The sequence below is a fragment of the Sus scrofa genome, chromosome 9 (genome assembly GCF_054392235.1).
Source record: "Sus scrofa isolate SSC_HxYL_T2T_F1_AM1 chromosome 9, Sscrofa_HxYL_maternal_Yorkshire_Landrace_v2.0, whole genome shotgun sequence".
Taxonomy (NCBI): domain Eukaryota; kingdom Metazoa; phylum Chordata; class Mammalia; order Artiodactyla; family Suidae; genus Sus; species Sus scrofa.
In genome coordinates, this window is record NC_139391.1 from 108,445,308 (window position 1) to 108,472,032 (window position 26,725).

The 26,725-nt window shown below is 36.9% G+C and overlaps 1 protein-coding gene across 6 annotated transcripts in view; it reads right to left on the minus strand.

Annotated features, from left to right (window-relative positions):
- Positions 1 to 26,725, minus strand: part of RELN (reelin) — a 499,001-nt gene that overhangs the window by 171,480 nt on the left and 300,796 nt on the right. For all 6 annotated transcript variants that reach the window (XM_084977353.1, XM_084977355.1, XM_084977351.1 and 3 more), the window contains exons 11-13: positions 22,997 to 23,142; positions 8,178 to 8,329; positions 1,233 to 1,345 (exon numbers count right to left, since the gene is read on the minus strand). In XM_084977353.1, coding sequence (XP_084833479.1) covers positions 1,233 to 1,345; positions 8,178 to 8,329; positions 22,997 to 23,142 — 411 coding nt within the window. The remainder of the gene's footprint in view (positions 1 to 1,232; positions 1,346 to 8,177; positions 8,330 to 22,996; positions 23,143 to 26,725) is intronic.

Consider the following 26,725-nt stretch of genomic DNA (forward strand, 5'->3'; position numbering starts at 1 on the left):
AAACAGCCAGAGACAATGAGTTAATCCATGATAACTTACATAATTGACTTGGTCTGAGGCATGCAGCTGAACACAGCAGGTGTAACCCTACCTAGTCACAGCTGGGAAAAGCAGTCCATTATGAAATCCCAAGCGGTATAACTTGGGTGATCGTAGCATGTCGAGAGTCCTGGGTACTTTCTTTGGTGGCTCCCTATTCTAGCCTTGATGTTACCTCTTGTCTTCCTAACTGAAGCTATGAGATGTTATAGCCTGGCTGTGTCCAAGTTTTTTAAAGTACCAAGAGTGCCAGCAATGTGGAGGGAAGACTAACTCATAAGGAATGTGCAAGTATATTCTCAGCACAAATACATTTACTCTTAGGAAAGAATAATTTTACACCTTATGACAAGCATTACACATGATTTTTGAAGATATGTGCAAAAACCACAGCTAACACCTGTCCTAAATCCAAAAGGCAAATCCCTGCCTCCAAAGAGTCAATAGGTGGCTCAAATTAGCAGGCTCAAAAAGAAAAGGTAATAATCATCTGTATTTCTACAAGGTCTTCTGCCTAGGAAACCTCAAATGCTGGACTAATACTCACTCTGCCTGATAACAAGGCTGTGAAGCTGCACAGTGAGGGCCACTTTTTGGGCTTTCTTAGGGACAAGAGTCATTGTCAGAGTATTGGGTTCTATCTTAATTGTCTCTGATAGGCTATAATTCATTCTTCCTGATAAAACCTCATTCTTTGTTTATATCAGGAAAAAAGTGAAGAATGATAAAATAATGTCCATGTCACAGTTTGGTTTTTTGGGCGTTTGGGTTTCTTTTTTGGTTCTGTTTTGTTTTTTGGCTTTTAGGGCTGCACCCGTGGCATACAGATGTTCCCTGGATAAGGGCTGAATCAAAGCTACAGCTGCCAGCCTACGCCACAGCCATAGCCACTCAGGATCCAAGCCCTGTCTGCGACCTACGTACACCACAGCTCATGGCAACACCAGATCCCCAACCCACTGAACGAGGCCAGGGGTCAAACCCCGATCCTCATGGATGCTAGTCGGATCTGTTTCCACTGTGCCACAATAGGAACTCCCCCATGTCACTTTGAAAGAACTGTGGCAACTTCCTGGGCTGCCAGCAGACAGCTTTGTCCTCTGCCTCTAGCATGGTCTTCATGGTTTTGACCTGAATCTGTCTAGGGAGATCTAGGGGTGGGGCCATTTGACACACAAAATCGGCAGGTGTACCTTATAGGAGGAATAAGAGAGGGTATCCAGGGCGATGTGCTCTTTTCTTCCTTCGATCTTTGCGTATAGGATGATATCATTTTCATGAGAATCTCCAGGGTCACAAATTCCTCCTGAACATAAAAATTTTAAGTGTTAGTACCAACTTGTATCCATTAACATGTCACCTATCTCGTTAAATTTCAGAATAAAAAGTAATTATAAAACCAGATGTCTGCTGTACAGCAGCAACTAAACACTATAAATTAACTATACCCTAATAAAACATAAATTTAATTAAAAAACAATAACAAAAAACCCCAGATATCACTTAAGAATGACCCTAAACAAAGGTAACCAGACCCAAAGAAATAATTTATGAAGATAATTCAGATTGGCCACGCTGAAGATAAAAGACTTGACATTTGTGAAGGCCAAAGTAACTATTTATTCAGTGAGATTACTCAAATAACCACCTGAAACAAACTGTGACTACATGGTCACATTTTAACTCACATTAAAGAAATGCGTTCTCGTTTTTAATAAACCATTACTTCCTTGTATTTGAGGTCTTTAAGATTTCTTTAAAAAGTGTTGTGACTCACTGAAACAAAGCTTCCTGAAGCAGCATTATTTGAACTGTTGCATGCGTATCTTTAATATTTTAGTACATATTAGGTATTTGTATATTAGATGTGGTTCATTTTACATTTTTCATTTTTTACTTTTGGTACCTCATTTGATGTTGGAAGGTATAGAGGGCCCTATCAAACTACTTTACTGCCATATGAAATGATATAACGTTAGAATTGAGAGGAAATTAAGATCATCATGATGATGCAACTGAGTAATAGAACAAGTACCAGAAACTGTATTTAACTAATTGGTGGAAGAGCCAGGAGTCGATGTCACATCCTTTTAACCTTTGAACTTCTATTCCTTTCACTACTGCAAGTGGCCAATAATCCTTATTACTGCTGGCTTCTATCAGCTGTCTGCTTAACTTGGATTTTAAAGGATTACGTATCTAAGGAGAAACCTATCCCCACCCACCATCATCCTTTAAAATAGCACAAACCATAATATCAGGAGTGGAGATATGTACATGAATTTCTTGGCAAATACTCTATCTCTAAGATCCAAATTTAATAGCATTAACTTTTAATTTTATTATTGCCTTCAGAAAAAAAAAAAAAAACCCAAACCTCCAGTTCTTAAATCAACTACTATCAATGGTAATTTTTATCTACAGGGAATTTTTGCCACTATTACTCTATGGTGATAAAAAGGCAACCTCAAAAACTCTAGAATAAGGTTACTCTGTAAGAGCTGATCTAGTAAAATCAATAAATAATGGCTGAGACTCACCACCTATATAAATAAAGTGTTGATTGTTGCAAGTGTCTGGCTTAAATTCAGCCTGGGTAATTGGGGTCTGATCTTGGGGAGAAATTACTGAACTGTAATGTTAAGTGAGAAAGCTAGAGCCTGACCTGTTCAAGAAAGATCATGATAACAGAAGTAACTTGGATGGTGAAATCTGGCATGTTACATCTGTTAGACATACGCAACTTAGCATATAACAAATATCTGAGTAAAGTAATCTGAACTGAGAATAGAGGGAGCCAGATACAGGGATAATGTAGACTTCATCCTAAAAGATGTTTATTGTTCAAAGGCAACAAGCTGTAGAGGAAATCTCATGATTCTGACATCTGATATCGTATTTTTTAAGCATTTCATTACACACTTCCAGATTATAGGAAGTATAGCTAGTAAAGCCATTCTAACTGACAGTTCCTAGGGAGAAAGAGCTACATGAAAACTGAATTCTCTTTTTAAAAATAGAACTTCTAAAAATTGAGTATTGAGCCCATATTAAAATTTTATTCCCCAAAGAAACAAAAACGGTGAAAGGTCACAAGCAATGTGGGTTTAAAGCACCAGAGACATAGGAACTGAACTAGAAATTCTCTCTAATTTCATTAATTTGTTCCCTGTAAATCCTCTCTGCTCTCTCAAGAATGGTTCATGAACTGCACCTGCCTTTCAGAGAGAATGGAAAACCCACGTGCGAGCCTCATCCAGCCCAGAATGACAAGAAGAAAGTCCAAAAGGAGCCAAGACTTTAAAATGATGACAGACTTTATCTGAAAGATCCCTCTGGGGGCAATTTATCAGTTCTGTGAAGTTTCAGTGACAGCAGCTCCTACAGAACGATATGGATTCCTCTTCAGCTTCATTTGCTTTGATGTATTGTGGAAAGGTATGACTCCAGGGGCGTTTTGTACAGCAATTAAGGTACAGAAGATTTCAGTAGAAACTAAATGGACAGATAGTTTTAAAATATTTCAAATCCTGTTTTAAGTAGCTTTTAAGACACTTATTTCTATTAAGAAAGTGGTTTTGTTATTTACTATGTGCAGGACTTTGGGCTTGAAGGAGAAATAAGCCCTGACCTCAAAAAGTTTGTAATTTAGCAAGGAATGGATATAAATGACTAATATGCATTAAAGAAGATAATTAGCAGTAAAGCACTGTATTGCCATAACTGCGGTAAAAATTCAGAGAAAAGAGACACAAGCACAGGCTAAAAGAGCTGGGAGATGCTCAGTAAATATTTGTTGAAAGAATAATAAGCCAAGAAACCCACATGAATTATGTCTATTAGATTATTTTTGTCTTGTTCCCTGCATTCTGGCTCTAAGAATAGTGCTGGATACTACTCCTCACTGAATTTGTGCTATAGAAATGAATGTGCGAATAAAGGAAACAGACGTTGAACCAAACTTTGAAAGGTGAGCAAATGTTCCAGAAATGGTGGTCACAGCAGATTGATATGAACCAGAGGATGAAGCCAGGAAGAACTGTAGGCAGTGCCTGAGAAGAAGAGTGTGATCTGGGCTAGATTAACAATCAGTCACTGATTTTCCTAAGGCACCATACTTAGTGAGGGGTCACTTATAAACGATCTTACCTGAAATCTCTTCCCATATTGCCTTCTTTCCTATCAGCTACCAAAGACTTAAAGTCTTTTCTAAAGATCCAGTCTTACCCTACCTTTTCCTATGGTACTCCTGTCCTATCCTAGCCTAAAGACACCTTTGCTGCAATCTGCTTTCTCCTCAAGGTTAGACCCTATTTCTTTTCTTACATTTATTGATGAACTTCATGAAAGAGCAGTCCTCTCTCAGAGACACATGTCTCTATTTCTTTCTTTGTCTTGCAGAGACATTTAAAACTTAATAGCAATGGAAAACAATTTAAAAGTATTCATGATTTCAGTGCAGCACCTGAAATTTCCAAGAAAAAAATTAAACAAACTGCAAAGGAAAAGAAAAACTTAAAGCCATCTTCAATAAAGCATTTCTTTATAACATTCCTGCTTAAATCTCATTATAGTTGGATTGGATTTGTTTTGTTTGTTTTCTATTTTTGAACTCTATGCCCTTTGGCTTCCCAGAGACCACCATGGGGAGTCTTGGGTGGGCTGATTGACCTCTGTCTCTGGGGCATTCCCTCCACTGCTGACCACCTCCCTGTCATCTCATCCCTGAACCACTCTCTTCCCTTCCTCGGTTAGCAAAGAACCACACGTTCCTCTGTATTTCCTTATGCCCTTCCTCAGTATCCTCTTCCTTCTGCCTACACCTAGGTGAGGGTTCTCCCAAAGGCTCATTCACATCCTTTGCTTACCCTGCCTCCTGCTTGGGAGAACACAGCAAGTCTAGTGGCTCCAGCCATCACTTTCAACTCTGAGAGATGCTGAGTAGAATTTTTACCTTTGGGTGGCCTTCTAGAACCCTCAACCTCAACAAATCTAATATCAAAGTCTTCTACTCCATACTTGCTCTTTATTATGATTCTAATAATTTTTGACATATCCTATTTTGGGAAATGGCACCATTCTTCCAATCACCCAGGAGAAAAGTCTGTGTCTTCTCCAAAACTATACTCATAATCCCCAGTCAGCTGGTTCTTTCTCCAGTTATTCTACCTTTGTGCCCTCCTGCATAGCACTGCTACCATCACTGCACAGTGATAATTGCTTTGTTGCGTGGACCAGTGCAATAGCCTCCCTAACTTAGAATCGCAGACAAAATACATTGCATGAACAATACTTACACAACAAATTATTTGTTGTTCATCTAAAATTCAAATTTAAATAAGTCTCTCCTAATTCCACTAAATCTGGCAACCCTACCCTACCTGGTCTTCTGTCTTCTAATTTATGATTGCTGTACTCTTTTCTTCACACTATGCCAGACTTATATTTCTAAAACAAAGATGAGGATGTATTTTAGAACTGACAGAAACCATCTGATGGCTCCATCGTTACAATGTTACTCTGCTGCCAAGAGTAACAGAATCCAAATTCCCATGATAGTAAAGAGAATCACTACTCGGGTTCTGGTTCACTTTTCTAGTTTCAGTTTATGTCTTTCCATTCAACTATACTGGAAAAATCACCCAGCCCCAAACATGGCATGGATCTTTACACTTGTGCTTTTCTCAAAATGCTGACTTAGCTTGACCTTCATGGCCCACTTCCAATGCCATCTCCTTCGTGAAGCTTTACCCCAATTCCTTCTCTGCAATACCCACAGCTTCCTTTGCACAGAATTTCATTTTCATTCCATTACAGTGCAACTACAATCTCCCTTACAGTTAGATGCCCCCTGTACGCATGGAGTCTAAGTTATTTTTACATGAAAAAAACAAGGATATATTGAGGCAAGTATTTATTAGACACTATTTTGAGAGCTTTGCGTATATTAACTCTCAGCAACTCTGTGATTTAGATATGATTATTTTCTGCTCAGTTGGAATCTCCATTGTATCCTAGCTTGTTGCTCTACATTTACTTGGAATTCATTAATTTTTTTTTCAATTAAACAGAGATGCTTTTATTTGGGATAACATACTTTGGGTTCCATTCAAATGAATGTTTTCCTCATGGTCAATATAATTTTTTTTTTCTTTTTAGGGCCAAACCTGCAGCACATGGAAGTTCCTAGGCTAGGGGTTGAATTGGAGTTACATCTGCAGGCCTGTGCTGCAGCTTGTGACAACACCGGATCCTTAACCCACTGAGCAAGGCCAAGGATTGAACCTTTATCCTGATGGATACTAGTTGGGTTCTTAACCTGCTGAGCCACAATGGGAGCTCCATTTTTAATTGAGTCATTACTAATTGCTTTGTTCTAGAAAAAAATTAAAGATGATAATCTCATATAAAGATGACTTTCTCTTATAAGAAGGCAACAAATTGAGTTGATTTAGCATAATTTACTATGAAAAAATGACATTCAAATATATTACATCAGAAAGGGAAAAATAAATTAGATTGGCCTACTAAACGTTTACTATAATTTTGGAGGGTTCTTAAGGTTTCCCAGAAATTACTCTAAATAAAATGAGAGCCAGTCCGAATTCTAGTTATTTAAAGGAAATTGGCTCTGGGCTTTTCTTTTTCACTTTTTAAAGTTTAACTGAAGTATGGTTGACTTACAATGTCGTGACAATTTCTGTAACAAAGTGACTCAGTTACACATATGCACAAATCCATTCTCGCTCAGATTCTTTCTCCATATAGATTATCATGGAACACTGGGTAGAGTTCCCTGTGCTTACATACAGCTGGTCCCTGTTGGGCTCTAGGTTTTTAAACATACAAATCATTTTACAGTCAAGGTGAGACTATTCTTATGGCAGGAAGATTAATTGTATTTTATATCCACATTACTGAAAGTGAGGTAGCATCACACACGCAATGTATTTGACAGCATGAGACAATCTGAAGTTTACTTTGCTATTCAGAGCTATAGGAAGTGAGAAAAGTGAGAGAAATAATAGTCAGTGCTGAAGCCTAGACTCCAGAGGCCTGTTTGTCCTGATGAGCTGACATCTTTCCTAATAAGTTCAAAGGTGGACAATGTTTATTTCCTGTTTCACTTCCAGGTGTTGCCTGTGCTTTTCCAGTCCTTTAACAAAGAAGGCATGTGACACCTACTCACATTTCTGGAACGACGTCCAGTGAAGAGTACATAACTGTGGCTCTTGTTCATTAAAATGATAAATTTGAGAAGACACACATTTTAACCCCTCTCATTCCTCCTTGGGTATTTTTCTAAACTTTTAACTATTTACTTGCTCTGCAATAATCCGAAGAAAAATAACATAGTTTTTTTTTTCCCTGTATGTGCTTGCCAACATATTAGAAAGTAGGAAGGTTATTAAAAGTAGCAAAAAGTATTAGAAACCTGTGTCTTTCTTAGCTTCCCACGACAGAGTTATGCAATGATGAGACAGCTATGAAAACAAATGACTCACCTTGATGATCGTAATTTGGGGAAGCCAAAGGCTTTGAACAAAGCAGTTACTTTGTTCTTAGCTTCCTCTCCAGTCTTTTCAGCTGTGGCCATTGCAGGAGAGGTGGGTGGACGGTCTTAAGGCATTTTGCCTTTGGATTTAGTCATGCAGAACAAGACTAGCTCTCAGACAGGATGGTTCCAGAGGGGCTGGTGCGAGGCCTGTATGAGCACTACAGGCTTTTACTCAACCAGCAGAATTCACAATTCGTGAGTTTTCGTTTCATTTACTTATTTATTTATTTATTTATTTTTGCTTTTTAGGGCCGTACCGGCAGCATATGGAGGTTCCCAGGCTATGGGTCAAATAGGAGCTACAGCTGCCAGCCTACGCCACAGCCACGGCAACGCTGGATCTGAGTCACGTCTGCGACCTACACCACAGCTCACAGCAACGCCGGGATCCTTAAGCCACTGAGGAGGCCGAGGATCGAACCCACAGCCTCATGATTGGATTTGTTTCCACTGCGCCACAATGAGAACTCCGAATTTTCATTTTATATTATAGACAACAAACAATTTTACTTCCTCAGGAATAGGTGCTGGCCTTGAATTTGCCCTAGGTCAAAATAAAATTTGTTCAAAAAGTACCTACCCATTACAAAGTAAAATCTCAGGTTCCCATAACCAGTAGCATCCATGTAAGGAGTGCATATTTTCCTTTCTCCATCTTTGAGGAAGACCATGGATAAACCTGATTCTATTGTTCCACATTCTGTACCAATGACAGCTCCTAAGATGTCCCACCTTAAAAAACACGAGAATCACCAAGAGTTAGAATATGAAGCCAAAGCTTTATAGAGTATGACATTTTATTTTTAGTGAGGAACATTTACCTAGTAATGAGTAATTCTGAAATAAAAATGTAGTACCATAGATTTTAGGTAATGAACAAAGTTTTAAACACATTCTTCTCACAATTATGGTTTTTCTGTGTAGAAGGATAAGATTAATCAGTACTATGCATAGTGTGTCTACTCCATAGCCTTTATTCTCAAAGCACTTATGGTTCAGGTGGGGAATCAAACCTGAACTAAGGAAAAAGGATATCACAAAAGATAGTGTCAAAATATCATAAATACTTCTATGGTGTTTTGCACATGAAAAAATAGCCATAGAACAAAAAGTCACACAAGCTGGCAAGAGTCTGGCAACAAAAAGGAGATGAGATTTAACCTGTTAAATAGATATTTGGATACATAGAAAAGAATAAAAATATTTAATATCTAAAAACTCATTTCTCCTTAGTATTTATTTCTGCTCATGTCTAATTTGGCCATTGCTTTTCACAAAATAAGCTGCCTACAGAGGGGGAAAACTGGGACATGCAGAGGTAAGTGGGTATTGCCTAAGGCTGACTGTCTATTTGGCTCTGAAACTGAGATCTTCTGTACCTTAGTTCACTGTTATTTTAGTAGTTACAGTTCTAAAGAGGGCACTGTGTTGGGACAATTTATGTTGAAGTGTTTGAGACCAAGATGTTTAGGAAATACTTAATTTTTTGTATTTTAACAGATTATATCAATTATTCAAAAAGAAGCAGCTCTTAATAGTACTGCACCGCAGTAAATACAGGAACCTCTCTCAACTCATGTAAGAAAATTTCATACTGGTTCATTGGTCTTTTTACCTGCTCCATTTATCCCAATTAAGCCACTCAGCCTTCTGATCCACAAAGCAAGTTAAGGTTATAAATGATGCATATGATGACTCCTTTTAGGCATCCATCTGCTTTAGAGTATTTTTTAAATGAAAAATTAAATTGGAAAAGATGGAACTGTCGTGGACTAAAAGAACATTTTATTCAAGTGAGAAATGAGATTAGTAGTCTTTTCATTTTAATTACTAGTTGTAAATGAGTAACTCTTCTAGATTAATCTAAATGAATTATTTTCATGACTTCTACCACAGAGAGGGCCATCTGAGATATGATACAGACTGTACATTTCTTTTTAGTCTTTATTTTAAAATCCAAATCTTACATTTTCCTTTGTATTAGTCTTTATTTCTCCCACACTAACTGGTAGAAGATAACAAAAGCAAAGTAATTTTCTTTAGAAACCTAGATATTGACAATCAAAGGAAATGGAAAATTTAGTTATCTTTGAAGAGAAAAAGCAGAGAGAGAAATCTGAAAATCATTTTGTAAAAGTCTCATTGCTTTAAATAAATTATCTTGCAGTTATTAAAAATTCAGTAAGAGCTTGTTGTAGCAGAAGCTCATTCTTTCATGAATTTGTCTAAACACTGGCTCAAGCTTAGTTGGAGGCCAAGTATCCTTGACGGGGTCCCAGAGCTGCATCAACTACTGAGGGGCCTTGGAGATACCCTTTCACCTTCCTGGACTTCACAATCCCTCTCTGCAAGGTTCTAGTATCTATCTGTTCCACAAATGATGTGGTCTTTGACATGGTCTTAATATGATAATTACATGAAATAAAATGATAACATAACCAAATCTTTGACATCAGTAATGGTATTTAGTGAGCTTGGTAGTTTTAGCAATTGCTTGGATGGCACTGTAGTTTCCTTGAAAAGGATTGTCTTTTCTGCGGTTTAAATTATATTTTCCCCAAGGAAATGAAGCTTTATGTGAATTGCATGTGAAGAAACATCTGCCTAGAGGGGAGAGCTCTCTACAACATAGCAATTTATATTTATTCTTTGATGACTAATTCTAAAAAAAAGATCCCTTATATTATTTATTATAAATACAGTGGTATCTATTATTTATAATAGAGTGGGGGTGAAGTTGGAATACAGGAAAAAAGTTTAATAATCAATAAATGCCTTAAGGCAACTTTGTTCCTTAGAGGTAGCAAGGTCACAATAATATTTAATTTATATTCTGAAAGTATGTTCTTCTACTTTCCGTTTCAAAAAAAAAAAAAAAAAAGATAATTCTTCCTGTAAGCAAAAATAATTTAAAGAATTTCTTAACTGGAAAGTTGACAGTCCTCCCTATTAGCTGTTTTGGAATGCTTGGAGAATAAAAGTAATCATGTTTTGATCAGCTCACACTTTTTTTTTTTTTTTTTTGGTCTTTTTGTCTTTTTACAATTGCACCCGTGGCATATGGAGGTTCCCAGGCTAGGGGTCCAATCAGAGCTGCAGGGACCTGCCTATGCCAGAGCCACAGCAACCCTGGATCCGAGCCGTATCTGTGACCTACACCACAGCCCATGGCAACACGGGATCCTTAACCCACCGAGCAAGGCCAGGGATCAAACCTGAAACCTCATGGTTCCTAGTCAGATTCATTAACCACTGAGCCATGACAGGAACTCCAGCTCACATTTTAATACTTTTAAGGATGATGTGAGAGCGTAAAACTTAAATGTTCTAAGAAAAAAAAGATAAATATGTGAGGTGATGGATATGTTAATTAATTAGATGGAGGAATCCCTTTTACAATGTGTGTGTATATCGAACCACCACCACATACACTTTCAATAGCTTACAACTTTATATGTCAATGGTACCTCAGTAAAACTGAGTTTAAAAAATATTTCTTTGAAGGGCAATTTGGCAGTAACTATCAAATGACATTTACATACATACATATATATGTACATGTACACATATGTATCGGATTTTCTAATTTTCTTTTTTTAAAGTAACTTAGTTTTAAGAAATACTTTAACAAGTATACAAACATTTTTATTACAATATTCTTTGTCTATCAATAGGGATTCTAGTTAGATAAACTGGTACCCTGCATTTCTGAAATAATAGCAGGTATTTAAGACTAGAAGAAACATTCATAACATATTGTTAAGTTTTAAATAATCAAGCTGTAATATCATATGCAAAATGTGATTCTAGTGATTTTTTTTGGTATAGTCATAGAAAAATTTATGAATGAATATATGCCAGAATATATGTCTACATTTTAACAGTATAAAAAGGGATTAGCATTTAAGAACTTTTAATTTTTACTTTACACATGTATTTTGCAAAAAGAAAATAATTTTCAGAAAGAAGAAAGGCATTCAATGTGTATAATTATCTCATCATAGGTTGATGAAAATACTAAGAATATAAACACAAGCAACAGATGTTTTATATACATATTTTATATATATATACATATATATATGTGTGTATATATATATATATATATATATATTTTTTTTTTTTTTTGCTTTTTAGGGCTGCGCCCCAGCATAGGGAAGTTCCCAGGCTAGGGGTTGAATTGGAGCTACAGCTACAGGCCTACACCACAGCCACAGCAATGCCAGATTCGAGCCGAGTCTGCGACCTACACCACAGCTCACAGCAACGCTGGATCCTCGACCAGGGATCGAACCCATGTTCTCATGGATACTAGTTGGATTCATTTATGCTAAGCCACAACGAGAACTTATGGTCTTATATTTTAATCAGATTTTTTTTCCTACAAATATGGGCACAAAAGGTTCTAAAGGTAATGGAACATTTCACAATATCTATGAAAATGTGTTTTATCATATTTCCCAGAATATATTAAACCACCTAAAGTTGGTGACTTCAGGTGTGAACTACGATATATAATTAACATTTATCTGTAAGATCCTACATTTACCAAACTATGAAATCTCTGAGGTTGAATAAATTCATCACATCCCTAAGATCTTTATTTGGGATAAATTCTCTGATATTTAATAAGGAACATGCCATAAGTAAAGACTTCCACATTCATTTATATTCATGAGGTTTATCTCTAGTATGAGTCCTGTGAGGTCTAGTAAGTTGTATACTTTGACTAAAAGCTTCTCCACCTTCATTGCATTTATAGGTTTTCCTCCAGCATGACAGCTGAGGTGAAGGTAAAGGATGAGCTCTATTTGAAGGAATTCCTGCAGTCACTGCATTTCAGAAATTCTTTTCTTCAATCGGTTTCCCTGTATTTCACCCCAATTTGATTTTATTTTAGGTTTTATGACATGTATTATATTTATTTACACTCTGATTGGAATTAACATTAATAAAGAATATTGGCTTCAGAATGGTAGAAAGCACTCAGCTTTTTTACCAATAAGACAGAAATATGACCTAGACTGGGGATGTTTAGAGAAAATGATGTATTCCCTGGCACATCACAGAGTTCAATAAATGTTAGTTTCCTTTTCTCCCCCTATAAAAGGTAGTGCTATTTTTGTTTCAAAATTAAGTCAAAGTGTCAATTCAAATAAATTTCTAAGTTATAATGAGTATTTTTATTTTTTTTCATACTAGAATTATCAGGACAGCAATATTGGACAAAGTTACAGTACACTATGCAAAATGTAATTGCTTAAACAATCTTTAAGCAAGGGAGGGAGTTCCCATTGTGGCTCAGCGGAAACAAATCTGACTAGTACCCATGACAATGCCGGTTCAATCCCTAGCCTTGCTCAGTGGGTTGGGAATCTGGAGTTGCTGCAAGCTGTGGTGTAGTCACAGAGGCAGCTCAGATCCCACGTTTCTGTGGCTGTGGCTGGCAGCTGTAGCTCTGATTCAACACTTAGCCTGGGAACTTTCATGTGCCACATATGTGGCCCTAAAAAGAAAAAAAAAAAGCAAGGGAATATCTAGCTGAAAGAAAAACTGTACTTTCTATCAGTGGGTCTTGTGTACAATTTAAGATTTTGGCTACAATCTAGCTGGGTATCTAAGTTTATTATTTATGTGATCTAAATGGTCAAGTGGGTTTTGCTTTAATAATAATGAATGGGCCTATAAAAAAATTAAAAGACCCACTTAATACAATGTTAAAGCACACTGTCAATCTATCCTCAATGCACTTATCCTGAATTATAAACTTAAATAAAAACCTTTTCGAGTATTATAAGTATTTTGTAAAAAATATTCTAAGCGAGAGGTAACATTCTTTTGGCAGAACAGAGGGAAGGATTTGTAGTAAATAGCAAAGAGATGCTCAAACTGTTCTGAAGAGTTTGAAGTAATTGTAAAGCCAATTTTTAATAAAAGCATCAACTGACACTGAAGGGGCTCTAATGGAGATTGTTCTTGTTGGTCTATAGGTACTTTGGGTTTTCAAGCTTATATGTAGCATTTTTTGGCACTACCTCCCTGGCAAAAGGAAGCAATACAAATTTGCTTTGTTGAGTTTATATTGCCTTTTTCTTGGTTTTATTTCACTGGATAACACTGAAATTTAAGAAAGACATTAAAAAAATTTTTATTAGAGTATAGTTGATTTACAATGTTGTGCCAATTTTCTGCTGTACATCAAAATGATCGTCATTCATATATATATATAACTATGTATGTGAATTTATAACTATACATATGAATATATGTGAATATATATATACACACCACACACACACACACACATACATATATATTCCCTTTCTTATATTATCTTTCTTGTTCTATCTCAAGAGGCTGGATATAGTTCCCTGTGCTGTACATACAGTAGGATCTCATTGCTTATCCACTCTAAATGCAACCGTTTGCATCTACTAACTCCAAACTCCCAGTCCATTGTACTCCCTCTCCCCTCCGCCTCAGCAACCACAAGATTGTTTTCTATGCCTGTTTCTGTTTTGTAGATACATTCATTTGTGCCATATTTTAGATTTACATATAAGTGATATTATATGGTATTGGAAGAAAGACATTTTTGAGTCAGTTCCAGGGGTGACCCACTTTTCCAAGAAATGCCATTAAAAATATAACTAAAACTTTGCACTTTGCTCCCTTTATAGTAAATCACCTATCAGAGACTAAGTCCTGGCTGACCTGAGGAAAACACTGTCTGTGCTCAAGCTTTTTTTCTATCATCTTAGATGGACTGCTTTAAAATATATTTCTTGAAAGGGCTTCTTCAGAGCAAATTTATAAAGCAGTTATCTCAATAGGGTGTGGATAGCAGTAGAACAGGATTATTAGAACTGGATGTGGGGGGGGGGATTGGAAATAGGTCAGCAGTTCAGAGCCTACTCTCTCGGACCATTTGATAAGTCCTATTTTCCCTCTGGCATTTTTTCTATGTATATTGCTGGGCATATTGGAATTCTGAGTATTCCATCACAGACGGGAAGTATTTGCCACTAGTTGCTTTTTATTTTTATTTTTTTAATTAGAGGAAGTCTCTTTGCAGAAGGGATTGCTGTGGCCTGGGAAAGGAAACCTGCATACGTCACTGCAGAGAAGTACAGTTGGAAATATTTTCTGAAGTTTTAAACAAAGTAATTTTACATGTTATCTATTATGATACAAATAGTCTCATTATTGGAAAATTGGAAACTAGAAAGAAGAGAAGAAGAAAAAAAATCACCCATAACCAAATTACCCCAGGGACACGTACAACTCATATTTTAGTATATGTATTTCTAATAATGTATGTATCATTCCAAATACATATAATCATTATAATATTATACAGATGGCTTTTTTTCACTTGCATTAGTAATACAGACATATTTTAGGTTATTATTAGCCCTTTATAAATGGGCTACATAAGATTATATCACATATGCCAAACTATATTTAGTTATTTTGTTGTTCTATTTCAACATACATTACTAAATAATTATACTACTTGGTAGAACCCATATCCAAAGCAAACCAGAACAAGTAAGAAGTAATACATGTCTGTGATGTGTCTGCGGGAGAAGGCAAGTGCCATGTCTTACTCCTCTGCCATCCTGATCCTTCCTCACATGTGTCTTAACAGCTCCCAACAAGTTTCCTCTGATCCACTTTAGCACGTCCATGGTTTAAAAATATATCCAATTATCATTTTAACTAATATTGTCTTTTTTAAATGATATTTCACTGGTTTATTTAGAGAAGGCAGTAGAAGTTTCATTGGACTATTCAACTGCATTTGTGTTTCTTTCATATCTTATTAATTACTATGAGTATAATTTTTCTTTGAGTACCACTTTGGTCATATTCCATGGCCTATAGTAATTATAGTTGAAATAACAACTATTTTTAAGTCTTTTGATTGCTTATTATGTGCCATGAGTTGTGCAAAGTGCTATTCATACACTGTTGCATGAAATATCCCTTTTCAGCCCTTTCAAGGGTTAAATATGAACCCTATTTTACCTGATTTGAATATCTGCAGTTAATATGCCTCCTTGCTTCTTTTGTTGAAATTTATATGCTATAATAGTTTCTCTTTTTTGATTTTTAACTTCTAGGGTTATTCCAGTTTCAATCTCTTATAAATAGCACTACATTTTAAAAAACTGTGAAAATCTCAATAAACGAATATAACTCACGGAAATTTACTGTGCTACCGATATGTTTTGATCTGTTCCAGTCAAACTGTTTCCTGTTTCCTATTTACTTACCCTGTTTTTTATTGTTTACTTTTTGTCACTCTGCTGGCATTTGCTGAACTAAGTTCTCTTTGTTCTACGTTAACCTAATGCTTTAGAAGATATGTAGCCTATATCTGGCTTATTTAATTTCTTCAATGCATATATTCACCCTTAAAGTTTTCCATAACATTAAGAGTTTCCCAAGATCTACATCCTTATTGCAAGCAAGCTAAGAACTTTGGCAATATTGTTATTGCTTTTTCTCTTCTTGACAATCTCCTTTTGTATCTTCCATGTTGAGGTCATCTGGGCTTTAACTGCAAATTTTTCATTTAATTTTTTCAATACTTATTTAGACTGAACTACAAGCTTTACTGCTCCCCTTGCTCACTACTCTTTCTCGAATCTATCGTCTTGCTCTTGGATTAATTTCCAGGGATACATCTAGTAATTCTTTCAGAGATAGTATACTTTCTGAACCCTGTGTATTTTCTCCCAATACTTCAATTATTTTAGAATGGAGAAGAATGTTATGTTCCAAATAACTTTCTCTCATAAGACTAAGATAACGGCTTTGCTTTTTAAAATGAATGCTTAGTGCTACAAAGAAAAGTACAGTGAATCTCATCTGGAAGCTTTTAGGAGTTCCTCTTTTATTTGTGTTCTGAAATTTCTCTCTGGTGATCAAAGACTAGATGTTTTTCCATCCATCTTGTTAAACATTGTCATTCATAGGAAATATATCATTTCTTCCTTCTTCTTTTTTAAGTTTTTGGAACTTCAGTTATTTCGTTCAAGGAGTTCCCGTCGTGGCTCAGTGGTTGACGAATCCGACTAGGAACCATGAGGTTGCGGGTTCGATTCCTGGCCTTGCTCAGTGGGTTAAGGATCCGGCATTGTCGTGAGCTGTAGTGTAGGTTGCAGACGCGGCTTGGATTGCGTGTTGCTTGCTGTGGCTGTGGTGTAGGCTGGCGGCTACAGCTCTGATTAGACCCTTAGCCTGGGAACCTCCATATGCCGAGGGAGCGGCCCAAGAAATGGCAAAAAGACCAAAAAAAAAAAATTATTTCATTCAATATTTCATTCCATATATTCCCTGACATTTCCTTCTGGAATTCCTATTATTTCTAATGTTAGAAATGCTAATCTCCCCTTTACGCATTTCCTTTTCTTATATCCAATAACCCTAGGTTTTGGGAAGATTTCAAGACTCAAATTTTCAGCTCATTCATTTGTTACTCTATGTCTATGCTGATATTCGAAGGGAAAAACTCCATTAAATTTGTTAATATATGCATTATATTAACTCCATTAAAGTTTTTTAATATATGTAATCATATATTTTTGCTTCTCACATCTCTCTGTTTCCTCAGAAAATCTGTTTTAATTTCACAAATGCAGCATGCTGTCATCTCTGAGGATATTAATTATACCTCTTATAAAATCTCCATTTGTTTATTCTACCGCACTTCTATTTTCTCAGCCCTTAGGTTTTTTTTTTTTTTTTTTTTTTTTTTTGCTCTTTAGGGTCATAGCTGTGGTATATTGAATCTCCCAGGCTAAGGGTTGAATCTGAGCTGCAGATCCCGGCCTATACCACAACCACAGCAACTCAGGATCCAAGCCATGTCTGTGACCTACTCCAGAGGTCATGGCAATGCTGTTCCCGCTGAGCGAGGCCAGGGATCAATCCTGCATCCTCACGGATACTAGTCATCAGCCCTTACTTCTTAAGTTTGAAGAATTTTTTTTTTAATGAAGTAGATTTTCCTATATTTGATGCTTAAATTTGTATCTGCTGTTCTTCCTTAGTTTTGGTGTAAAAATGCCCACCCATGGGGGCAGATGTGCCCTTGGGTGGGGGCTACCACGGGGGCTGTGAGGTTTCTAGTTATCTGGCACTGTCCTGCTTCTCCATTCCAAGTGTCCACATTCACTGATTGTTCCTAGGGGCAGAATTGCCTGCATTGAAGTCAGTGTAGTGAGAGACTCACCTACTTGGCAGACTCCACAGCAGGACCCCAGAACCCCATCTGATTCCTATGTTCAGTACCTATGACTCTTTTGTAGGCTACTCAATATGTAGTTGTGCTAGAGTTTCCTTCTTCTATCATGTCCCTTTTCTTCTCTGTTTTTATGTGTGCAATACTTCATAATTCCTGACTCAATTAGGGCACACTTTCGTGTTTTATAGTGTCATTATATATTCATTTGCTCATTTTCTGTAACTTTCAAGGATTTGGGGCAGGTGGAGAAGATTAGGGCATGCTGTCTTTTTTTTTTATTTTTTTATTTTTAGGGATGAACCTTCTATGCATGCAGGTTCCCAGGCAAAGGGTCTAACTGGAGTTACAGCTGCCAAAATATGTCACAACCATGGCAAGGCCCAATCTGAGCCACGTCTTCCACCTAGGCTGCAGCTCATGGCAATACTAGATCCTTAACCCACTGAGCGAGGCCAGGGATCAAACTACATCCTCATGAATACTAGTTGGGTTCCTAACCCACTGAGCCACAATGGGAACTCCTACAGCATGCTGTCTTTATTTATCTATTTATTTACTTGCTTTTTAGGGCTGCACCCGTGACATATGGAGGTTCCCTGGCTAGTAGTCCAATCGGAGCTACAGCTGCCGGCTTATGCCACAGCCACAGCAATGTAGAATCCGAGCCGCCTCTGAGACCTACACCACAGCTCACGGCAACGCCAGATCCTTAACCTACTGAGCAAGGCCAGAGATCGAACCTGCAACCTCATGGTGCCTAGTCAGATTCATTTCAGCTGCACCATGATGCTATCTTGATTCAGAAGAATGATATTCATTACATTTGTGGAACTCCGCTTTAAGATGAAAACTTTGGTGACAGTAATAAAACAGATTTATTTATTTATTTATTTATTTTCTGTACCCTTGGCATATTGATGTTCCCAGGCCAGGGAGCGAATCTGAGCTGCAGCTGTGACCTACACCACAGGTGCAGTAACATGGGATCCTTAACCCGCTGTGCTGGGCTGGGGATCAAATGTATACCACCTCAGGCACAACACTGGACCCTTCACCTACTGTGACACAGCAGGAACTCCCTAAAAGAGATGTTTTTTCAAAGTTACCTGAATAGTTAAAAACATATAATGCCTGCATTTGGGATGAAAGACAAGTATACAAGTTCTATATTTTAGTAATGTGTTTTTCTACAAAGCTCCCTTCCACCTGAAGACAGCCTCAGTTAGGTGAGACATGGTAGTTGCTAATTAAATGATGTGTTTGTAAAGTTAAGCTGAAGTTCATAAATACTCACATAAATTATCAGTGTATCTATTAAAGTTTCTCTCTTGCCAAAGTAACAGATGTGTATTCTTTAGGGAAAAAAAAAAAAAACCTTTAAAATTCCACTTAAAATAAACCTATCAGCAAATGGCTTTGTAATGTGAAAGGCAAATAGCTCTTGCATCCTTCAAACTATCAAATCAAAATAGTTTGATTCAATGGTAGGAAAACAGAAATGTTTGCAAAGTGGGTTTCAATAAATGTCACGATGACAGTGGCTTTTTTTCCTTGCCATTCACATGAAATGTTCTGAAGATATTATTAGAGAGGACTGCATATTCTTTTTTTTTCCTCCTATAATGCTTATGGGAGAAAAACACAGTTAAAAGAAATGAAAATGTGATATCCATAGTAATAATTTATTCTTTTTTTTGTCTTAAAAGAAAGGGATCTCAAAATTGCAGGATTCAATCAATTTAACTGGTCACTCTTGAACAGAATGGACATCTACCACCTACATTTTATATCTATTTTAGCAAGCAAGGTTTGATAATAAATTGTCCATGTGGGTGGTGATGGCTGAAGGGAAGAATGAGACAAAGAGCCAGTAAATTTGGATGATAAAACACATCAAGAACTTCGACACCAAGTTCTTAATTTGTTTTTTCTTTGTCGGCTCTTACCCTAGGTAAAAATAGTTCACTTTAATTTGATTGTTGGACAGGACTTTTTCCCCTGGAGTTTTGATTAAAAATTCTTAAAATAGCTTTTTTGTCCCTAGATCAATAAAGCATCATTTGGGAGGGGGTGGGTGTAGAGAGGGGAAACACAAGAATCCACACACAACCCTACGGATTAAACTAGCATTCTGTCATCACCCCAAAACTCGGAAAATACTAGATCCTCTCATAATCCTTTTATACCTTTTTTATAACATAATGCCAATGTGGATAGCTGGTTTCACCAGGTGAGAGCATAAACGAGGTAGTTCTGGGTGCCAGGAGTGTGTGGTCTGAGAGCCTAGGGGAAAGGCTATAAATAAACCTAAGGTGTGGTTGTTGGAATAATTAAGCTGCTTTTAGAATTTAGGAGAATTAATTGTATTCCAATTAGAGTGGCACAGGTGCTTCTGTCAAGCACATTATTCTATGTTATTGGAACAGAAATCTGCTGACAATATCATAGCCTGAGAGTATCAGCCTCTTAACTGTGACCAAACCCCTGATGAATCCTTAGTACTGAGAGGCAGCCAAAGAGCATAACTCAGTGAAACCACCTGAGTCACAGAGTGACTGGAACGTGCTCTGATTCCATTGTCTGTAACTACTGACTTCAGTTCTTTTTTCAAGCATAAATACTTTTAGTTCTTTTGTTTGTTTTGAGGGATGATTGTTTTGTTTAGCCACAAATTCTCATGTCATTAGCACTCTAAGAAAACAGAGTTTCTGATCTGTTCATTGGAATATATGTTTTGCTACGTTTCTGGGTTAGTACATTAATTTTCTCAAATGTATTTTGTTTCTTTTTTCTTTTCTTTTCTTTTTTTGAGGTCTTTTTTATTGCTGCACCTGTGGCATATGGAAGTTCCCTGGCTAGGAATTGGAACTGTAGCTGCCGGCCTACACCACAGCTCACAGCAACGCCAGATCCTTAACCCACTGAGCGAAGCCAGGGATCAAACTCACATCCTTATGGATAGTAGTCCAGTTTGTTACCACTGAGCCACAATGGGAACTCCTGTTTGGCTTCTTTCTAATATCAAATCAATTCCTTTCAAACTTAATTCATGAAAGAGTTTTCTATGTGTTTGTACTAAGTCTCCACTAATGTTAGGAGCAGAGAGATGTTTGGACCATGTACATGCAGGACACCATTTCTTTTATTCTTTTATAGATGGTCTTTGATAATACAAGCTGAAAAAAAAGGAGAGGGTATTCTGGGAGAGAGACTATGTGGATATGAAGGCCATAGGTAAAAGTAAATTTTATATCTTCCCAAAAGAATAAGCGACCCTGGAGACTTTAAGGAGCTAGCTAGCTAGCTAGCTAGGAAGGGATTTATGTGTGTGTGTGTGTGTGTGTGTGTGTGTATAGAATGGTATCCCTGGAGATTAGACTTTTGTTTCTCTCTGCTTTAGTGAGATGAGGGCTGGGAATCTGGATATCACCGGGGCACCATCTGAGTTCCCAGGGGATAGAGGTTTCACTGAGGAGAATGACTGTGGCATGGGTGGCATTGGCTTGGAGAGGTGAAGGAATGGAGGCCAATGAGTCTCTCATGCTGCAAAATTTGGGACTTTCTCATAAGGCAGTCAAGCTCCAGGAAGGATCTGAATTGATCTTTGGTATCTGGAGTCAGAAAGAAAGAACTGAAATGCTGGTAATTGATCCTTTATCTCCAGAATGTGGGTAAAAAAGCCTTGCATGCATTGTGAAAGTTCTAGATCCCATCAAAGCCCAGAATTCTGTGAGGAGAGTGGCGTGAACCCTGCGTGTGTAAGAGTTACAAAGGAAAGCAGCCTGACTTTTGGGGAGATCCTGGAGCAGTGATTCTTGTTCCCTCAAGGAGACACTAGAGCCACTGTGGACATGTAACTTCAAGGGTGACAGAAACTTTAGAGGAGAAGGACTTTGTGGACTGAAGGGCTTGAGTGTCACTGCTAGGCTTGGAGAGGTCAATGGTGGGCCCTGGAAGGGGTGGGGTCCCTCAAAGCATCAATCTCCTTCAGTGGCTTCCCACAGCTAGTCTTCCCTGTGGTGGGGAGGAGCAGGGCGGGCCAGCTGCAGTAGCAATCTAGCTTTCTACAGTGAGAGACACTGATGTGGGAACAGAAGGTCAAGCAGCAGCAGCAGCTTAGGCTGCTGGTCAGATCTCTTCTTATTGGGTCCGAATGCAGTTTCTGGACCATGCATAGGCAGTGGGGTGCCCAAGGGAGCAATAGTGGCCTTCTTGCCACTCAGGCACTTAGCATAACATCCAGTTTAGATTTGATTTGTTGAGATCAGAGAGACGTGACTACCTCATCTGTTGTATTCTGGAAAAGTTTCTCATAGTTAACAGTTAAGTTATTGTTATTTCATATTCACTATGAAATTATATTTTATGTTAATTTCATACATCTTCATCATAGTCTTATAAAACATACACTAAATAATAAGGAACCAGTGTTCTGATTACAAATGTTTAGTGAAAAATAGACAGGTGAGAACTAGAAAATTTCTAGAATTTTCCTTCCAATTCATACCATCTCATGAATTTTTATTCTCTGAACCTATTAATATTTTCAACACACACTTCTGAAAGTGTTACTCAATTAATAGGGACACAGGACCCAAGAAGAAGGCACACAGCTCAGAATGACCAGAAAATACTACGACCAAACCATCTTCATTGTTTCAACCTCAGCCCCATATTCCTTCTTTAAAAATCTCTCAAAGATAAATTTTGTGCCCCATCAACAATTTTTATAGATCAAAACCACACTCCACTGAAAATCAGGTAACAGCATTTATAAATCTCAGATTCCAGGAAGACAACTGAAAGTCTCAATATAAAAGTAGTGGAAAGATTTTGTATTTTATACATATTGAGGGGAAAAAAGCCCTATTCCCCAGTAAAAGCTGAGTAAACAAAGATGAGATATAAATGATTCAACTGAAGTTAAAAGATATTTGCAATCACAAATTTTCAGTATGCATAAGAATAGTTGATGACTTAGTAAAGAATGTTTAAGATAAGTATACCCCTTTTGGCTCTTTTATGATAAGAATCACCAGTATCGATTTAAGTATACTTTTGCTATTTAGCAATATGCATTTAAAACAGGTCCAGTGGAATAAATGTAAGTGCTATACACAGCATGAGCGATAACAATTACTTACCCTGTAGGCTGGCTCTCAAATTCTTCTGACCACTGCTCTTGAATATCCTCTGTAGAAAGATCTATATCCCGGGTGGTGGCAAAATTGAACTCACTGCCTTCATTTCCATGGAAATAAATGGAGTTGCCATCTGACTGACAGCTATGCTGTAGATAAAAAGGAAGCATGGGGTGTCTGTTGAATTGGTTTTGTAGTTGTATCTGCCTTACTCATGTATAATTACAGTTTTTAGAGAAGTCATTATATTATTCCCTCTACGATGAACTCTGAAATCAAAAGAGCTTGTTACCTCTTTTTTTTTTTTGGTCTTGGTTAATTCAATTACAATTTCCTTCCAACTTATTAAGTTATCACAAACAACAAGTCAAGAGGCCATTTGAGCTTTGCTACTTCAGCCTTCAGTATGAAACAAGAATATTTTAATTGGAATAATTTCCCATCTCTACCACAGTCCTTGTTGTGGGAATTAAGTGTGATAATGACTTGTCGTATATTTTCAATACTGTGGTTATGGGCTAAATCACACTGACCTTTTTAATATTCCATATATTTCTGGCTTGCCATTCAAGCCTTTCACAATTTGTCTACAAATGGGATAGGAGCAGAACAGCTTGCTAATCCAAACATGAATACAGAAAAGGTCAGAGTACTCCCTGATATGATCATATATTCTCAGCCAACTTTTGAGTAAAAGTTTCTGACCAGACCTAGGAAGTTCATGATGTTCCCAACGAGATAAACAGCAGACTTTGTTATCCTAAAAAAGACTACTAGCCTTACCAAGAAGAAATAAATATAATTTCTTGTGAAGCTTTTTTTTTTCAACCTTTAAGTGAGCAGGTCAAAGGCAAGCTCCAACTCTGGAGCTAGGTAAGCAGAGCATTTACTTAAAAATATGATGTATTTCATCAATCATTTTTGGTAATGTCACACAGAGAGAAATGCTCTAAATGAACGATCGAAACCTCTTTTAAGTTTTACATACTCTTAAAACAAAATGGAAATGAAGAAAAATAATTGGGCAGAGAATATCAGTTAGGCTTAGTGAGTGCCATAGGGCAGATATCATGTCCTTATATTCCAGGTCTTAGCACAGTGCTTGGTATATCATAGGAATTCAAAACCACTTGTTGAATAATTCAATAAATGAATAAATGAATGATATAGTTATGCCTCTCAGGTAATTACTCTTTTATGGAGAACTTACACAACGTAGACGGCATTAAGGAAGTACTGGAGGGAAGGGGTTTAGAACGAAATATAATAATACTTAATTTTGCTCTCAAAAAATTCCAGACTAGTTGAGATTTATCAAGACAGCATATGGAAAGTGCTAATGAGTGGAAGAAGGTAGGAATTGCTGTGTCTAGGGCTCTTTTATAGGAGCGGGCTTCAGGGATGAGCAGGTCTTCAACTGGCTTTAAAGGATGGATAAAAATCCAACTTGGATGAGAGATAGGAATGAATGACAAAGGTGACAATTAGGCATAATTTTGAGAATTAGATTGAAGGCTGACTGTAAAGGATCTTAAACAGTTGCCTAAGAGATCTCTGCAATATTCCGTTGGCAGTGATGTCATAAAACAGAGCAGGGTTGTGTGCAAAGAAGTGTTTTATGACAAGTAAGCTGGTTATGGCAGGTAAAATCAGTGGAGAAAGAAATCCGACTACTGCACAGAAAGAAAAAAGCTTCCAGAAGTTTCAGAAATTCAGGAGCGTCGGAGCCTATGATCTTGATGGAGTCATTTCACAGCACTAAGATGTACGGAATACCCACAGGGCCTGCCATTATCTTTGCTAATACTGTAGTGTGTGCAATGAGCCATTATATGTCATCCTTAACCCCCCATCATCAAACTCAGGACTCAGTTTATTTAACAGTAAATAGAAACTATGAAACAATGACAAACTCAAGGATCCTCTACTACTATGCACTCTGTAAGAAAAATTAAGGCTAACTAGAATAACAACAATTACTTTCCTAATAATGAAATAGGCTCTAAATAGGGGCTTTCACAGTTATCTTCTGGAACCCTGAATAACTGTGGCCTACGTTTATTTGGAATTAACATAAGGACTCTGACATTGATGCAAATGATATTAGGTCACTGTTCAAGGAAAAGGCACACATGAAATATCTACACATATGAAAACAGAATGGTCTATAATAGAATTTAAAAGGACATATTTGTGTGATGAAAAGAGTGACCTGCATAACATAAAATCTTGGTCATTTCTGGCTAAAAATCAATATATTTATTTATAATTTTTAAAATAAAATTTTAAATGATTTTCATTTTTTCCATTATAGTTGGTTTATAGTGTTCTGTCAATTTCTACTGTACAGCAAAGTGACCCAGTCACACACATATATATATATTTCTTTCTCACATTATCCTCCATCATGTTCCATTACAAGTGACTAGATAGTTTCCTGTGCTATACAGCTAAACGTCAATTTAATTATTCCCATTTTGATTTTGTTTACCTCAGAATTGTTAGCTAATATTTTAAGACTCTGTATTATACATAATTATTCTCTGCTACTCTTTCTAGATTTATATTACTAACATATTTGATGCCTATTTTAATTTCATTGAGATGGAAAATTAATGTAAAGAAACAAATCATTATGAAACTGAATAGCATATTGTTAAAACTTGTTTCACAAAATTAAAATGAGTTGGTGTTTTAGAAAAATTGAAGTGTATTTTAAAGGATCTTTTTGTTAATTATTTGGCTGTTACCAAACACATTTGATATTTTAATGGACATTTGTAATTACACAACTACTAAAAATTAGCTATCAAAAATATATTTTTATATTTCTTTAATTTTATATCTAAATGAGATGATAGATGTTCACTAAACTTATTATGGTAATCATTTCATGATGTATGTTCATCAAATCATTATGCTGCACATCTTAAATTTATACAGTGTGGATGTCAACTGTATCTCAATAAAACTGGAAGAAAACAGTAGCTATCATATATATCTTTTTGTCACTATAACTGCAATAGTTCCAGCATATGAAATACAAGTAATATTTATGACAACGAGCAAGAAGAAAACCACTTGAAAAAAATTAACTCTCATTTTGAGCGTTAACCAATTTTCATACTTGCAAAATCTAAAAACTAGTAGGATCTGTCTTTGCCCAAAGTTTCCATGAAGGATAGAATGCGTATAGTTTATTTTTACAGGGAAGGAGATGTCCTTGGCCAATCTATAGTAGAAGTACAATACTCTAAGTGTAAATTCAAACAAACTGGGAAGTGGTTTATACTCATCGGGGCTGATGTTTGCACAGAAACATCCTATTTCTATCTGTCAAGTTTAGGGGAAGATTCATAGTTTGCCCTGTTCTCCCTTCCCAAATGGGCCCAATGTCCCACTTTGGGTGTGGAGAGGGAGAAGCATTGCTATTTGAATGTTTTCTTCATAGTCTTAGTACAGCAACAGGTTACCAAAGAAAGGTTGTAACTCACCCCAAATAAACAGCCACAGGTCAGTGGGGGGAGGCTCCACCTCCCCTGTCTCTTAGCAAAATGGGGCTGTCATTAGATGGGGCTGCCATTTCTGGGCAGTGGGGCCTGGGGAGGTACTGGACGCACACACTGCTCTGGATGGCTCACTCTGCTCCCCACCATGCTAAGGAGATGAGGGGCCAATTTCTGTCTCAGCCATTACGAACAGAACACAGTGTTTCCATGATTTAGAGTAAGG